Source organism: Citrus clementina, unplaced genomic scaffold (assembly GCF_000493195.1).
Source record: "Citrus clementina cultivar Clemenules unplaced genomic scaffold, Citrus_clementina_v1.0 scaffold_3, whole genome shotgun sequence".
NCBI classification, from domain to species: Eukaryota; Viridiplantae; Streptophyta; class Magnoliopsida; order Sapindales; family Rutaceae; genus Citrus; species Citrus x clementina.
The window spans coordinates 10,618,763-10,633,998 of NW_006262339.1; the positions used below are offsets into that span (position 1 = coordinate 10,618,763).

Consider the following 15,236-nt stretch of genomic DNA (forward strand, 5'->3'; position numbering starts at 1 on the left):
GGCATTTTAACAAGAGGAGGTAAGAGGTACTTTATCACTTTTATTGATGATTGTTCTAGAGACACTTATGTGTATTTACTTAGAACAAAAAATGAATCTTTTGATAAATTTAAAATTTTCAAAGCTGAAGTTGAGAACCAAAAAGATAAGAAAATCAAAATGGTTCGTAGTGATAGAGGTGGTGAATATTTCTCAATTGAATTTAATAATTATTATGAAGAATTTGGAATTATTCACCAAAGAACAGCTCCATTTACTCCTCAACAAAATGGTTTGGCTGAAAGGAAGAATAAGATTTTCACGGATATGATAAATTCTATGATCCTTAATGTAAAACTACCTAATAATTTGTGGGGGGAAGCATTACTCACTGCATGTCATATTCATAACAGAATTACATCTTTGAAAACACATATATCTCCTTATGAAATTTGGAAAGGAAAAAAACCAAACTTGATGTATTTAAGGGATTGGGGTTGTTTAGCTTTTTATAAAATACATGATCCTAAATCATCAAAGTTAGGTGCTAGAGGTATAAAGAGTGTTTTCGTAGGATATGCTGAAAATTCCAAGGCGTATAGGTTGTTAGATTTAGATTCCAATGTGATTATGGAATCTAGAGATGTTAAATTTATTGAGAATAAATTTCAACATGATTATAATATTGAATTAGAATCAAGTATTGATCAACCATGTGTTAATACTCTTGGTACCTCCACTAATAATAATAAAAGGAAAGAGTCTATGACATCTTTCGAACCAAGGAGGAGTCAACGTGAAAAGAAAGAAAAGAGTTTAGCTCCGGATTTTATTTCATCACAAGCACTACTCTTCTTGGTTGAAGGGGATAGAAAGAATGTACTTAACAAAGTACCATTGTTGTTAAATATTGAAAAAGATCCAAAGACATTTAGCGAGGCTATGTCTTCTAGAGACGCTTCTTTTTGGAGAGAGACGGTAAATGATGAAATGGATTCGATTATGTCGAATCAAACATGGGTCTTGGTTGATCTTCCTCTAGGATCTCAACCAATTAGCAGCAAATGGGTATTTAGAAGAAAGTACAATAGTGATGGCTCTTTGCAAACTTTTAAGGCTAGATTAGTAGCCAAAGGGTTTAAGCAAAGAAATGGTATTGATTATTTCGATACATATGCTCCAGTAGCTAGGTTAACTTCTATAAGAGTGCTATTTGCAATTGCTTCATTGAACAATTTGTATGTGCATCAAATGGATGTTAAAATAACTTTTCTTAATGGTGATCTTGATGAAGAAATCTATATGGAACAACCTGAGGGATTTGTTTTGCCAGGAAATGAGAAAAAGGAATGCAAGTTAGTCAAATCTCTTTATGGTTTAAAGCAAGCACCAAAACAATGGCATGAGAAGTTTGATTCGGTAATTTTATCTCATGGTTTTAAGCATAATAATGCTGATAAATGTATATATTTTAAATTTACGAATGATTTTGGTGTGATTATATGCTTGTATGTTGATGACTTGCTTATCTTTGGAACAAATATGCAAGGAGTAGATGATACAAAGAAGTATTTAACTTCACAATTTAAGATGAAAGATCTTGGTGAAGTAGATACTATCTTAGGTGTCAAAGTGGATAAATATAGTGGGGGTTACTCGTTGTGTCAATCTCATTATATAGAGAAAGTGTTTCTTAAATTCAATTATTTGAAATTTAAAGAAGCTAATACCCCATATGATTCTAGTATTAAATTACTAGAGAATTCAGGCCGAGTAGTAGCACAACTAGAATATGCTAGTGCTATTGGTAGCTTGATGTATGCTATGCATTGTACGAGGCCTGATATAGCATTTGCAGTTTGCAAAATGTCAAGATTCACGAGTAACTCTAGTGTTGAACACTGGAAAGCAATTGGTAGGATACTTGGTTATCTTAAAAGGACCATTAATTTGGGTTTGTTTTATAATGATTATCCTGAAGTACTGGAAGGATATTCAGATGCTAGTTGGGTAACCAATACAAGAGACAATAAATCCACTTCTGGTTGGATTTTTACAATTGCTGGAGGAGCGGTTTCTTGGGCTTCAAAGAAACAAACGTTCATAACTCATTCAACAATGGAAAGTGAGTTTATAGCACTTGCAGCTGCAGGCAAAGAAGCTGAATGGCTGAGAAATTTGTTGTTTGATATAATGTTGTGGCCACAACCGATGCCATCTATTTCTTTGTACTGCGACAGTGAAGCTATATTGTCTAGAGCTTATAATAAAGTGTATAATGGAAAGTCTAGACATATTAGCTTGAGACATGAATATGTGAAACAATTAATAGCAGATGGTGTTATTAATATTGTTTATGTTAGGACTAATAAGAACCTAGCAGATCCTTTAACAAAAGGTCTTTCAAGAGACTTAGTTAAGGATACATCTTTTGGAATGAGATTGAAACCTTTGCATAATAAAGTCACCAACAACGGTAACCCAACTATGTAGTAGTTGTACCGCTACTCCATAGTTAAATGGGTAATAACAAGTTGTTGTTATGTGACTGGTTTGACACCGAGTAATAAATAATCCCATTTGAGAGTTTCGGTGCAAATAGCTACGAGATTGAGGTTGAGTATTTACTCTTACTGAAGTTCAAGTCTTATAGTAGCTAAAGACATGATTTGAAACTTCACCTAAGTGAACATAAGAAATGGTGCCGTTTCTAACAAGGTCATGGTTTAATCTTGTAAATGTTCATGAATCCAAGATAGAGCACAAGGCCGAAATAATGCTAACTATTGGAACACAACTTTGAAATCTAGGATAGCTTATATGTGATGTATCTCCGGTATTTACTTAAGAGACAAAGTTTAATGCTTAGCACACTATTGTCTTGTAAATGCTTTGAAATACACTCACTAATTAAAGCTTAAAATCGAAAGATACCTTTTTGTATGTATAAGTTTATCATTAATAAATCTGAAAAATATTACAATCTAGTGGGGATTGTAAGAGGGATTGTAACATCTTTCAAGTTTTTTTTTTTGGTTTGATATTCTGGACGAAAACAGTTTGCCGTTTCTTGAGCAAACGACTAACCGTTTAAGTCCAGAGAGCATGTTTGCTGTTCTGGATAAAACGGCTCCCGTTATTGAGAAAACGGCTAACCGTTTAACTCTAGAGAGCATGTTTTATGTTCTAGAGAAAACGGCTCACTGTTATTGAGAAAACGGCTAACCGTTTATTTACAAAGAGCAACGTATTTGACATTCTGGAATAAAACAGCTCACTGTTTATTGAGAAAACGGCTAACCGTTTATTTCCAGAAAGGCGTCAATTGGAAAAAACGGTTAGCAAGAATGAAAATTTCAATTGTCAATCGATGCAAATTCAAACCAAAAGAGTGTCTTCGAAGAAGTACCATTTCTAATGGTTGTATTCTTTCAAATAAACATCTTCTTCGTTAAAGAAAGACACACAATTAGATTAATCATCAGATTTTGTAGGTTTCATATATGTTCTGGAAATACAATCTTATTTGCTAGAGATTGTATTCAGAATTTGATATATCTTGGGGGTAATTTGCCATTAAAACTCTATAGCAAACGAAGATTGGTGAGGGCAAATAAAACCTTAAAAGAAAGTGTGCAAACACGTCTCAAATCCTAAGAAATTTTCTTTGTTCTTTGCCTCCATATTCTTATTATTCTCTAACAATCTTTAACACGAAGTGCTAAGTTAAGATCCATGCACCCTAATGTAAGGAGAATTTTCTCTTTCTAGTCCTTATATTTGTCAAAAAAGGAATGCAAGATGCATCATATCTTGGAATAGATAAAAAATGAACAACTACAGAATAAATAAATAACAAGCTTACATAATATAATTGCAGCATAAAAATATGGAATATCTATGTATGTAAATTATTCTAGAATAAATCAATGCGTCATTATAACTATCCTGCAAGCAAAAGTTGTAACACGCAATAGATTAATTCTTTATAATGCGACTAACATCTAACTTGTTATTTTAACAAAATTTATCAGGCCTATGGGCAACTAGTTTTATACACACACACACACATACATATATATAAAAGAAAAAGAATGAATAACTACTATCTCATTCTACTTAAATACAAATATTATTATTTTCTTGTGGATACATATTATGATACTCTAAAGTTTAAGTACAACCTTTGATGTCATTAAAATTAATGTGTCCCAATTAATCCATTTTTATAATTTGAAGGTTCTGTGGTTATCTCTCAATTACTCAAATGTAATAAATTTCAAGATTGACATCAAAACTTAATTACCAATAATGCATAATAATGCAAGATAAACGAACAAGAATAGTATTCCAGGTTCCATGTAAAAACAAATTTGTCACAGAACAAAACTAAGGTATTCTAATTCGTGTACAATACATGTGTCAAGTTAACATATCACCGTAGCATACTAATTTAAAATTCTAGTGGCCTAATAATCACTTATAAGATCCACGCATATGAGGTACTCGTATCTAAGGTTGCATGGAAATATCACTAACATATACATCTATCACAGATTCAGATGAATTTAAAATGTAATATTATCGACTAATATTATGCATGGAAGTATCACTAATATATGCATCTATCACAGACTCGGATGAATTTAAAATGTAATAATATTGACTTATATTAGGCATGCGACTATATTAATAACACAATTTCTACTTTCTAGCACATTCAAAGAATCGAAAGCCAGACTTAAAGGTGCATGCTCTAATACTAAAATGTGATGATATTTGATTTTCATAAAATCATAGCAGAGGCATTGAACTTACCTCTAGCCGTAGCTATCAAATTCTCCTGAATTCTAAATTGTGTTTTATAGTTTCACATAATTTTTTCAATCTATCCAACAACACTATACTTGTGAGTAGATGGAATATACAGGTTTAAATTGTTAGATCAAAGACCATTAATTTTAATTTTTCTAAAAAAAAAAAGGATATTTTCTTCTCCCATAAAGAAGAATATAAATACAAGGGAAAGACATGGGTCATAATTAGGAGAGGTGGATGTTAATATAACTTCTCTTAATTTTTTTTTGTTGAAATTTCAATAAATATAAGTAAGGATAAGAAGTTTAAATTAACTAAATTATAATTAACTAATAATAGTTGTTAACTCTATTAGATGGCCACTTTAGGACACAAAAATCAAATAAAAAGAAATGTGTCGTACAATATGTTCCTCGATACCAATGATAACATAGAATTCGGTAGAATTTTCAGGCTTTTTCATGAATTTTTATCAGACACTCTTTATTTAGTGAGTTTTAGGATTCATAAAATTCAAGAAAAAGAGAAATTTTAAATGTTACCTACAAAAGCTTGATGAAAGAATAATTTTGATGATATTTTTTCTATGTTTTCTTGTTAAATTACATCATCGGTAGCTCACGGCAATTTAAAATTTGTATGACTTAACTGTTGGTTAAAAGCTGCTTACCGTTTCCCTACATAATAAGTTTTGTGAATGGTTAAAAGAAATTAAAAAATATATATATCAAGAGAGGATATACGAGTTCGAGCAAATTAAATTTATTTTTTAACTTTCTTTTAGAATTAAATAAATAATATCATAATTATTTATTTATTATGGCATCTACAAAATCTTTATTCTTGATGTAGAAGAAAACACTGTGTACCGTTTACCGTCAGTATATTTACAACATCTGCAATTACTCTATATCCACATCAGGTTCGATGATCATCCACCCGCTTGCAAAAGTCTAACATTTTTTAGATTTGATTTCCTGCCATATATCATTAATATTATTTGTATTCATTTTTATGTTTATAATTAAGAGAAAAAATCAGAAAAGACAAAATGGTATAAGAGAAAAAAGGTAATATAAAAAAGATGAGAGAAGATCTTGCTAAAAGTATTTGAAAAAGAAAAATTTCCATGCTTGTTATGTATTAAAGAAAAGAAATAAAATGATATTGTGTGAGATACAAGGTCTGTTTTGGGTTATTGTTAGGAAATTAAAAAGTAATTTTGATCATAAGCTAAAATTTAATTATACTATTTGGTAATTTTTTTCCCTAAATCACCATGTTGTACGGTAGATGTAAGCAAAAAAAAATTTAAAAATTTAATTTTAAGAATCAATTTTATTACTTATACAGTTCCTCACATATCCTCACATATATTACATAGGTTATGATTTTTTATGATTTTTAAATGATATGATGGTAGGTTAATTGCGCCTATTGACATTTATATATCGTCAACACTCCATCTACAACGGTTAACTGTATTAATACGGTATCTTACTTAGTGATATTAATATCTAAAATGATTTTTTTTTAAACTAGAAAAGTAAGAAAAGTTTTAAGTGGACCTATTCTCATAGTTTTCTAGGTTATTTTCATAATTTTTCCAAAAAATTTAGATCATTTTCATAAAATTTTCAAAAACAAAATTACAATACTAAATGTCTAATTAGGGAAGTAAATTTACAATTATTTTTTATTGATTTTATTGTTCAGCCATAACATGATATGATCTTATGAATATAGCTTTGCCGCAAAGCCACAGCCATGCATCTAATAACACTACTACAAAATTGGTCTTTAATGACGGTTTTAAAAGACATAAGATGACGGTTTTAAAATCGTCATCTTAGGCAGCGACATTAAAGGGGGTATATTTTTTATGACGGTTCAAAAACCGTCATTAAATGACCACTTATAGTGACGGTTATTTTAAAAAACCGTCATTATATGCCATGGATACATAATATTTAATGACGGTTTTTTCCTAAAAACCGTCATTAAATGTGTATTTATAATGACGGTTATTTTACTAAACAGTCATTATTTGTTATTTATACTAGAGATTTAATGACGGTTTTTAGGAAAGAACCGTCATTAAAAATAAACATTTAATGACGGTTTTTCCTAAAAACCGTCATTACATGTACTTTTTAATGACGGTTTTTAGGAAAAAACCGACATTAAATGTTCATTTTTAATGACGGTTTTTTCTTAAAAACCGTCATTAAATGTTTATTTTTAAAATTTTTTTATGATGATTTTTTTAAATACTCGTCATTAAATTACTATTTTTACATGACGGTTTTATATAAAACAGTCATCTTATATCATGTTTTGCTACTTTTTATGACTATTTATCAATTTATAACGATGGCTTTTATAGAACCGTCATATTTGATGTTATCTAAAAAAAAAAATTATTACAAGCATGCTTTAATTGTAATTTTCTATTTAACAAATATATTTTTACAATTACGTTTTTACAACTATATCATATACAAAATATTGCTTTACAAAAATCTTAGATGTATAATCCTTCATACATCCTCAACAAAATGTAATACATTGAAATTCTTACAAATACTCTTCCAATATAAAAAAATCAACTACTAACTAAGAAAATTCTCATGCTCTTTTGTAGAGAACTTTGACAATCCTTCATCTTCAACAAAATACTAGCTCTTCCACATGTAATCTAGCTACCACATCTAAATTCTCATCAAGTCTTCATATGTAATATTTTCAAAAAAATTATGCAGCTGCTAGGGACCTACGACATTATTTACAAAGAAAGAAAAAAATAAATATATCAAGCTCATTTATTACAAGTTGTAGTTTAATCATGATAAGTTGTAGTATCTAGTACTATTAGAGACTGACCTTGAATTGTCAATCAATTAATTTTCATATGTAGCAGCAAGTTGCCATGTATACCTAGCCCACTCGCATCTCACCTCGTCAATCTCCCTTTGAGTGTAGCTTTGTATCTTAACAAACTATAAAGTGAAAAATATATAAATTATTTTGTGGGGAAAATAAATAAATATTTGATAACAAATTGCCAATACCTTTTCTGGAATAGAGACATTAGTATTAGCCACAATATCCCACATATATTTCATCACATAATAGCCGCAATGCTCAACATATTTGGGTTGACGAGGACACTACAAAAGAGAAAGTAATAGATTTAATTTACACAATGATCAAATTCATGCAATAATAAATTATAAATCTCATATACAAAATATTATGAATTTGAATTTAAGACTAATGTTCCTTACTTTCATTGGTTTCCATATGCAATGCTTTCGATTAATTTTTCCATGTGCCGTGCTAAACATTCTCAATGAACTTAATTTCAAAAATTACAAAGTATATATTAGAAAATAATATAAAGAAAATACAAGCTAAAAAGTACAATTTTTTAACATACCTATTAATAAGCTCTTTCAAGTTTTGACGCGGATCATGACCAATTGAATAAAAAAAATAACATTGGCCTTCATATGAATCAATAACAGTCAACATCCAATGTGCTCTGCGTGCAATATACTTATCATTGTAAAATTCCAAATATCATAACAATCTTATTCACTTTGAATGTATAACTTACGATTCATTATATGGAAAAATGATAAGTTGTGTTGGATCGATCGATTCCATTATATCTCCAAGCTTTTTGGCCTTTTCCTCACTGTCATGGGCACTCCCATTTGCAAAAAATTCTAGATCAACAAACTTGAACCTTTTTTCCAAATTGCATCTCTTTATATTCTCAAATAGCAGCTTGTGCAAGACATAATACAGAAATAATATACACTCTTACATCTATACATAGCAATATTAGAAATTTGGAATAACACATCACCTCATATACAATTTTATGACACTAACTGATATTTGTTCCATTCTACAAAATTGTAGAATATCATCCCTACCAAGAAACATCATTTCAGTTGTAGAAGCAAACATATTTGGATCAAAATTGATTATAATGGATCCGGAGGGGTGCATCACATTCTTAACAAATGAAAAAAGACTTTTCACAATTGGAGGCATACTCGAACTTGCTACATCTTGAGAAACAAACTTTGATACCTAATATTAAAAAAAAATCAATTAAACACAAAATAATAATCTACTTATTTGAATATATGGCATAATGAAATAATTTACCTCGTTGTTACTTGTAATAACAAAATTTTTAGGCCAAGCCACGATAGATCCAATAGCATGGCTTACAAGTATAAGCTCATCACGAACCGGTCGAGGTAAGATAGCATTTTTTTGGAATGCAACATCAATAGACACACGTACATCAGTAGATGCAAGTGGTATGCCATGCACGGTTGCATTTGGTTCATTATCCATAAACACCGTTCCTTGAGCCACTATGTTAAGGTCATCGCCTAATGCCAACTTACAAAAAGTCCCCTGTAATAAAAGGTAATAAACCAACAAATAAATTATTGAATAACTTAATCTTTCATCAAAAAGCTGCAAAAAATAGACAACATTGTAGTAAAATAAAGTTATGTTAATATAACTATTGTTACTTATACGTTGTCACAAAAAGTAAGGATTTTGCTTTTGTTTTGCATGCAAAATAACATAACGTTTAGTACAAAACAGCAGCCAAAATAGCAATAGAATGGTGTTGTTTTTTACTGCTCTTTTGCAAAAAGCAACATAACTCAAAGTATAAAACAACAACAAAAATAACAGTAAAATAAAGGTATATTTTTTGTTGTTTTGAAAAAAAAACAGCAGCATGATTTTTACTACAAGAAACCAGTAAAATAAAGTTGCTTTTGTTGTTGTTTTACAGCAAAACGACGTGATTTTTACTACAAAATGGTAGTAAGAACAACAATAAAATAAACAACTATTTTTGCTACTCCAGACCAACAGTAAGAGCAGTAGTAATATAAAGCTATTTTTGCTGCTGTTTTACAAAAAGTAGCTTGATTTTCACTACGAAATAACAACAAAATAGTAGTAACATAAAGATATCTTCCACTGATGTTTCGCAGAAAAACAACATTATTTATCGCTTGACAAAACAGCTGCAGAAATGACAATAAAATAAACTATTTTTACTATTGTATCTCCTGTAAAGTTTACTGTAAAAATAGTAAAAAATAATAAACAGTAAAATGTACCTTTGATAACCTTGCAATTGGTGTGGATTGGTCCTTTGCGACAGGCCTACTCTGATCTTGTTTTTCGCCTAGATCTGAACAACTATCTCGGTCAGATTGTAGTCGATTTGGTGGAAATTGAGAATCATTGAATTCCTTTCTAAATTCTATCATTCTCTGCGTGACAATCTTATCCACTTTCTCTTCGACAATATTCTCTATATCAATTGCTATAGATTTACGTTTCGCCCTTCCAAAATATGATGTTATCGTCACTCCATCACCAGTAGCTTGTACTCGACCTGGATGTTCTGGTTTCTCCAAAGCCATAGTGAGAATATCCTCACCCGGTTGAAATGAAATTTCTCCATCAGCAACTTGTTTCTTTAAATCAGTCTACAAAGACAAAAAATTCAGGGGGATAAGATTATATTTACCATAATCTTATGAGTCAAATACTATGTAAAAAATATAAACTTACTATTTTCTCAGCCTTTTCTTTAACATCCTCACTTCTAAATTCACCATTCTTTGTTTTTCGAGCTTCAACCCATAAGTCTTCTCGTGGTACGAGAGCATAAACACCAGTTGCTCGTTGCTACAATAAATTATGTTGTTAGTTAGTTCACTTAATGCAACAAAGTTGGAATAAGAAATAAGGAAAGTAAGAATATTTAAAAAGTAAATTACAATTCGTTCTTCTAAGCCAACATATCCTCCTCTAGAAAGACCATGATTTATAGTGACTTTGTTACGCCGTTCTGTCTGAGATTCACTAAGATTCTGCATTATCAAGTTAACCAAAAAACATCATACATTAAGAACAAAAGTTATGATACAATAAAGTAGTTATATGAAAATATGACACATAATAGTATTTCATAACCTTAAATTCTACTGATTTCCTGGACTCAACAAATTGGTTCCAATCTTCTTGAGGAATTGAACCCCATTCTTGGCTGGTTGGGGGATGTCTCAAGAGTTCAGGTTCATCTATATGCTCTTTTACATATGCTGTGAGCTTATACTTAAATGTCTTCCAAGTCTTGTTAAATTTCAGCATAATGAATCTTTTTCTATCTTCCCCAACATCAAATTTTGCCTTCATGAAAATGATCATAATTAATAAATTAGAAATTTAATTATTAAATTAGTAATTTCTGAATTATTTATGAAAAAAATTATAAACGTTAGCATACGTACCGTAACACATGCCCATAACTTGTTTTTAACTTCTATTGGTACTTTTTTCCAAGTTGTATACATAATCGGAACCAAAGATCGAGACCAAACCCCAACCATACTACTCAATTTTGGTCGCATCTTACCTATTAGTTTTCCTTTGTAGTTAAAGTTAACATGGAACTTCTTCCCATTGCTTGTACCCTTTACAATTTTAGGCATCATGGTTGGACCTCTTTTCTTCCTCTCATTCGTTCCTAAAGTATGCGCATCATCATCTTGAGGAATATTTGAAGAATCCATTTAAGCCTGTAACTTAAACATGATTAGTAAACCATAAAAGAAATAATCAAGAAAATGATTTCACAAAAAAATAATATGAACAAAATATCATAAAGTTTTCTTTATAACTAAGTGCTCACAATCATATTTAAAATAGGCTAAATTAGGCTCTTCCTTTCTATCAAATGAGAGGCAATCTGCTACTCAAAGCTTGTTGGTTCATAAAATGGTCATATAAGCCATCTTCATCGACATCATCCTTTGCAATATTTATAGAAGGCTCTAAAACAATTGACCATCTAGGATCAAGTTGGTCTTCAACATAGAACACTTGTTTTGCTTGCGATGCTAGAATGAATGGATCATTTTTATGCCCTGTTCTTTGAAGATCAACTAAAGTAAACCCAAACTTATCTACTTTGATACCATTGCTACTTTTAACCCAATCACATCGAAACACTGGAATTCTAAATTGATGGTAGTCCAGCTCCCATATCTCTTCAATAATGCCATAGAAAGTCATATCTGAATAGACTGGATTATTATCTTTAGCACTTGAGATTTGTAAAGCCTTGGCCATTAAAGTGATCCCACTATTTTGAACAACTCGTGCATCATCCAATTCCTTTGTGTAAAATCGGCAATCATTTATGACATATCTAGAATACTTTATTACTTCTAAACGAGGCCCTTGTGCTATCCACCTCAGTGATTCAGAAATGCCGTGACTTGAACTATTCAATTGTTGTTCAACCTTGGTGCAATAAAAGAACATATACTATCAAAATTAACCAAACAAAGAAAAAACAAACATAATGGAAATCTTAATTCATTAATCAATAAGTAATTACCTTAAGGCGCAACCAGCCAATAAACGTTTTACTATGCTCATCGTGCAACCATTTTTCTCTTTTAGACTTTATGGGGTGTAACTCCTTCAAATATTCAAAGTGCTCACTAATATAATAGTTTAGACATATTACTTCATTTTAGAAGAATAAAATAAAATAAATGATAGTAATTGAAAACATAATACAAAACACTTACTCGATATAAGGTTGAACATCATTTGTGTTTGCTAGAACATAAAGATGTGCTTGCTGCCATTGGTGAAAAGGCACAGTCTCAAGTTTACCTCCTAAAAGAGGATAGCCCATATCTGAATAGTCATATGTAGCATTTTTTCTAGATGGAAGTCCAACTGCATCTACACCAGATAAATACTCTGAGCAAAACTCAACAGCTTCTTCAGCAATGTATGCTTCAGCTATACAACCCTCTGGTCTATTACGGTTCCTGACATACCCCTTTAACTTTTTCATGTCTCTTTCGAATGGGTACATCCATCGTAAATAAATCGGCCCACAAAGTTTAACTTCTCGAACAAGATGTACCATCAAATAAACCATGACATCAAAAAAGGCTGGAAGAAAATACATCTCAAGCGAGCATACCGTTTCGACTACATCAGCTTGTAGTTGATCAAGTGCAGCCACATTTACAACCTTACTGCATAATGAATTGAAAAAAAAAACACACTCTCATTATAACTTTTTTAACGTGATCTTGTAGCAATGCCTTTATAGCCACGGGCAATAACTGTTGCTTCAGAACATGACAATCATGAGACTTCATACCATACAACTTTAGATCTTGCATTGACACACGATTTCTTATATTTGAAGAGTAACCATCAGGGGCCTTTATCTCAGATAATGTTTTACAAAATCTGATTTTCTCTTCTTTACTTAATGTAAAAGATGCTGAAGGTAACTTAGTTCTCCCATTTTCAGTTATAGGCTCCAATTCAGTCCGCATATTCAATGGTTTAAGATCCATACGAGCTGCAAGTCCATCTTTTGTTTTTCCTTCTATCCCAAGCAATGTACCGACGATACTCTCACATACATTCTTCTCAATATACATAACATCAAGCACATGTCGAACATAAAGATACTTCCAGTATTCAAGGTCAAAGAATATAGAGTTTTTCTTCCAATAACTTTGTGAAACTGGACATTTTCCATTTCGCTTTCCCCATGTAACATTCAACCTATCCACTTTTGCTAGAACTTCCTCTCCATTTAATGTTTCGGGTGCTATTTTATATTCGGGAAGACCATTAAATTCTTTTACCATATCACGATACGGGTGTGATCGTGATAAAAATCTTCTATGCCTCATGAAAGAAATCTTTTTACTATGCTGTAATTGAATAGAACGTGTTTTTTCTCCACATATCGGACAAGCTTTATAGCCCTTTACAGTACAACCAGCTAAGTTTCCATAAGCCGGAAAATCACTAATTGTCCATAAAAGAATAGCTTTTAAGTTGAAAGATTGTTGTCGATATGCATCATAAACATCAACTCCCACCTCCCATAACAATCTCAGATCATCGATCAATGGTGCTAAGTACACATCAATATCATTGCCGGGTTGCTTAGGACCCGATATCAACAAGGTTAACATCATAAACTTTCTTTTCATGCATAGCCACGGTGGAAGATTATAAGTCACTAGTATAACTGGCCAACAACTATACCTGCTACTTAAGGAACTATGTGGATTAATCCCATCCGTAGAAAGAGCAAGTCTCAGGTTTCTTGGTTCAGATGCAAAAGCAGGCCATGTGTAGTCTATGAGCTTCCATGATGGAGTATCGGCTGGATGACGTAGATAACCATCAACTTCTCTTTGTTCTGCATGCCACGTTAAATTTTTAGATGTTTCCTTGATGCTGAACATTCTTGTAAACCTAGGAATTGGTGGAACATACCATAAAACTTTTGCAGGCAGACCTGATTTTAGCTTTTCTGAGTTCTTTATTACCTTCCACCTAGACAATCCACAAGTAGGGCAAGAAGTCAAATCTTTGTAATCCTTCCAATACAGTATACAGTCATTTGGGCAGGCATGAATCTTCTCATATTCCATTCCCAATGCATTCAATGTTTTTTTTTGCCTCATACATAGATGTCGGGATTTCATTTTGGTCTGGAAGCATCTCTCCTAGTAATTTAAGTAGCTCGGAGAAACTTTTATCTGACCATCCGCTCTTCACTTTCAAGTTGTACAATTTTACTAAAGCCGATAACTTTTTAAAGTTGCTGCAGCCTGGATATAGTGGTTTTTCAGCATCCTCAAGCAATTTTTGGAATGCATCAGGATTACTTTCAAAATTATCATGTGCCCCTTGAACTAGCTCAATAGTATTATCAACATGATCATAATCAACTTCTCTTATAAGTTGTGCATTTCTACTAGTAGAAGGCCCTCTAACAAGTTCTTCCCCATGTAGAAACCAATTTGTATAACTTTGATCGATTCCAAAGATAATCAAGTGAGTTTCTATCTCTGAAATATTCTGGTATTTCACATTCCCACACTTCAAGCAAGGGCAACGCATATGATTTGGATTTGTCGTGTGACGAACGGCAAAATTCAAAAATCTTTTAACACCGACTCTATATTCTTCGGATCTTCTATCCAATGAAATCCAAGACTTATCCATTGTAAACTCAACAACAATAAATTGAAGCCTGAAGTTTTAATTACTACCTCGTAACCAAATGTGCTTTGATGTTCCAATGAGAAAACTGAACCTATTTATTTCCAAAAAATAAAAGGGAATTAGTTTGGACATAAGAGCAAACAAGAAAATAAGTAAACAAAAGAAAAAAGAAAAGGTAGCACTGTAATTATTTTGGTGCTGTATAGCTACTGTAATTGTGTTAAAACAGCACCTGTAACTTTCAGGTGCTGTTTTTAATTAACATCAAACACATCATGAAAGCACTTACAAATTTATTTAAGTGATGTCCAACT

The 15,236-nt window shown here is 31.5% G+C and overlaps 1 protein-coding gene and 1 long non-coding RNA gene across 3 annotated transcripts; both read right to left on the reverse strand.

Annotated features, from left to right (window-relative positions):
* Positions 1-7,939: 7,939 nt before the first annotated feature.
* LOC112100359 lies at positions 7,940-8,445 on the reverse strand. Of its 2 annotated transcripts, none has more exons than XR_002906707.1 (3): positions 8,417-8,445; positions 8,237-8,341; positions 7,940-7,967 (listed from the first exon to the last, which is right to left on the reverse strand). It is a non-coding gene; the product is annotated as an uncharacterized LOC112100359 (long non-coding RNA). The 2 variants fall into 2 exon arrangements; XR_002906708.1 differs by lacking the exon at positions 7,940-7,967 and adding an exon at positions 8,127-8,154.
* A 3,144-nt stretch (positions 8,446-11,589) lies between these two features.
* Positions 11,590-14,922, reverse strand: LOC112099565. Its single transcript, XM_024186978.1, has 5 exons — positions 14,381-14,922; positions 13,009-14,247; positions 12,456-12,917; positions 12,260-12,365; positions 11,590-12,162 (listed from the first exon to the last, which is right to left on the reverse strand). The coding sequence occupies exons 1-5, from the start codon at positions 14,920-14,922 to the stop codon at positions 11,590-11,592; spliced, it is 2,922 nt and encodes a 973-aa protein (XP_024042746.1).
* Positions 14,923-15,236: the final 314 nt, after the last annotated feature.

Coding starts and splice junctions, on each gene's coding strand:
- LOC112099565 (XM_024186978.1), bottom strand. CDS start 14,922: ATGGATAAGTCTTGGATTTCATTGGATAGAAGATCCGAAGAATATAGA. Junction 12,918..13,008: donor TGTCATGTTCTGAAGCAACA/GTTATTGCCCGT, acceptor TTCATTATGCAG/TAAGGTTGTAAATGTGGCTG. Junction 12,163..12,259: donor TTGGCTGGTTGCGCCTTAAG/GTAATTACTTAT, acceptor TATTGCACCAAG/GTTGAACAACAATTGAATAG.